Source organism: Thermobia domestica, unplaced genomic scaffold (assembly GCF_964235325.1).
Source record: "Thermobia domestica unplaced genomic scaffold, izTheDome1.hap1.1 HAP1_SCAFFOLD_275, whole genome shotgun sequence".
NCBI classification, from domain to species: Eukaryota; Metazoa; Arthropoda; class Insecta; order Zygentoma; family Lepismatidae; genus Thermobia; species Thermobia domestica.
Genome location: NW_027655990.1, coordinates 147,198 through 149,824, shown reverse-complemented (window position 1 = coordinate 149,824; position 2,627 = coordinate 147,198). Strand labels below are relative to the sequence as shown.

Sequence of the window (2,627 nt, the reverse complement as noted above, 5' to 3'; positions counted from 1 at the left end):
AAAAATCAAAATTTTAGAAATAACAGAAAAATGAAATGAAATGTTTGAGTTTTACGTCCCACGGATATGCCGGTTAGGCTAAAGGAGACGGTGATGATGAGAGATGAATGAAAGGGTGGAATGAAGAAAGTGTGAGGAAACGGGAGAACCCCGATAAAACCCACGCACACGGTGTTTGTCCACCACAAAGTTCACTTGGCGGGAGCAGGGTTTGAACCCGAGACCCCAAGCACCGGACGTGGACGCTCTACCACTGAGCCACCGCAGGACCCAGAAATAACAGACAATATAGAGGTAATGGTAGGAATAATTACCGAAATAATAACAATAGGTTTTGGAACAATAATGGCAACGGAAGAGGCCAAAAATAATTTTCGAGGCAATAGAAGCAGCAACGGTTTTTCTAATAGACGAGGAAACCGGAACGGATATTGGCGAGGTAACAGAGGTCGAGGTCAGCAAGGAAACTGGCAGAGAGATAATCATTGTCACCATACGTGCTGTCATCAAAGTCGAAACTCACAAGAACAGAATCCGCAAAGATTCGTGCAAGTGGTACCTGCACAGGTAAATGATACAACGTACTATCAACCGATGGGTACGCCAAATTTAAACTAGCTAGGGCTGTAAATGGAAGAGGCACATTTACAGGGAATAGAAGTGGCAGAATACGTGAAGTAATAGCCTCTGTAGTACTGGAAAATAACATGGAGTATTTGCCATTAGAAATCAAAAATAAACAAGTCAAAGCTTTATTGGATAGCGGATCGCAAATATCCATTATTAACGAAAAATTACTTCCACCAAATGCGAAAGTTATACCTAAGCAAACTAAAATACGCGGAATAACCCAAAATGTTCTTGTGATTAATAAATTGGCTATTGTAAACTTCAAAATTTCAAATCAAACTTTTCATCAAGAATTTAGAGTTATTAAAGACTTTCTTTATCAAATGTTGAAAGGAAACGATTTTCTAAAGTCTCAGAATTGCCAGATCGACTACGGTAATAGTAAAATTTTGGTGCAAAGATTTGGAAGACCCACAAAGAAAATAGAAAATGATCAGGAACCAAGATCAGTTTCTGAAAACACTGCAATTAGTATTAGAACTAGTCTAAGACCGAAATGGGCATTAAGTCATAAAGTGAGGTTATTACCGAGAACTAGGACGACCGTTGAAGTCAATTTAGTGAACTCTTGGAATAAAGTTATTATGCTAGCGAGAAACATGAAAATTGGTGATGCTGAGGAGTGCATGAGTGAGAGAGAGTTAAGGCTGGAAGGTTTGACAGAGGATGATGGGAAAGGTGTTCGAGGCAAGAAGGAATTATGATAAATCTAGATTGAAATTTGGAGTAAAGACAAAACCAGAAATTAAAAGTAAATTAGAAAAATTATGTTTCGGTACGCGGACGTGTTCGCATGGAAGGAGAGTGATCTAGGTCGTGTGAAAGGTGTAGAACACAAGATAGAATTGGAGACGGAAGTTCCTTTCCGAAGACAGCAATATCCGGTCCCCATTGCACTGAAAGAAAAGGTCAAAGAACAGATCAACATTTTACTAGAGCAAAATATTATAGAGGAAAGCAACAGTTCATATAATTCTCCTATGCTTTTCGTCAAAAAACCCTCTGGTGCGATCAGAGCTTGTTTCGACTGTCGGCATTACAATTCCCACGTTAGGTTCCATTCCGTAACATTACCGCCTCGGGGTGGTCACAAATTTTTCAGCACCTTGGACATCAAAAGTGCATATCATACTGTGTCTATAACGAAGGACTCTAGGCAATACACGGCATTTAACATCTCTGGAGTCGGCGCATACACATATAAAGTGCTTCGCATGGGGTACATACAATCGCCCGCAGTGTACACAAAGATCATGGCTATGACACTTGCTAACGTTAGTCCGGAGGCGGTGTCATATTACATGGGTGATGTTTCGTATACGTTAACGAACAACAAAAAATGGTGTCAGTATTGAAGTCCATCTTCCAAAGATTGCGTAAATATGGTTTAAAGTTGTCTGTTGAAAAATGTCAATTCATGGAGGAGAAAGTTTTCGCACTACGCCATATTGTAAGTGAAGCAGGATATGAAATCAGTCCTAAGGTAATTCAGACGATAAATGCATGCAAACCACCGAAATCTGCTAAGGAATTGAAATCATTTCTAGGTCTAACGAACTATGTTAGAAAATTCTGCAAAGAATATGCAGAAATTTCAAAAGTTTTCCAGCCATTGCTTAGAAAAAATCACAAGTTCGTTTGGACAGATGAACATCAAAAGGGTTTCGAAAAATTGAAAGATGCGTTACAAAATGCACCTTTACTAGCTCCTGTTCGTGAGAATTTAGAGACACGAGTATATACAGATGCATCGACTCCATAGGTGCGGTGTTAATGCAAAAGCAAGAAAATAATGAATGGACTCCGATCGCGTACTATAGTAGAGTATTGCGACCGCAGGAGGCAAAGATCTTAGAACTAGAAATCTTAGCCGGCGTGAGTGCATTTAAAGCTTTTAACTATTATCTATATAATAAACAATTTGAATTATTCACGGACTGCCGGTGTATAAAATATCTTCAGACTACACCGAAACTCATTGCCCTGGTGAGAAAAAC

At 39.3% G+C, this 2,627-nt stretch overlaps 2 protein-coding genes across 2 annotated transcripts; both read left to right on the top strand.

Annotated features, from left to right (window-relative positions):
- The first annotated feature begins 707 nt into the window (after window positions 1-707).
- Window positions 708-1,334, top strand: LOC145676663 (uncharacterized). The gene has a single exon (XM_081747507.1). The coding sequence runs from the start codon at window positions 708-710 to the stop codon at window positions 1,332-1,334; it is 627 nt and encodes a 208-aa protein (XP_081603633.1).
- A 713-nt stretch (window positions 1,335-2,047) lies between these two features.
- LOC145676662 (uncharacterized) lies at window positions 2,048-2,392 on the top strand. Its single transcript, XM_081747506.1, has one exon. It carries the CDS (start codon window positions 2,048-2,050, stop codon window positions 2,390-2,392), a length of 345 nt encoding a protein of 114 aa, XP_081603632.1.
- The last annotated feature ends 235 nt before the right edge of the window (window positions 2,393-2,627 follow it).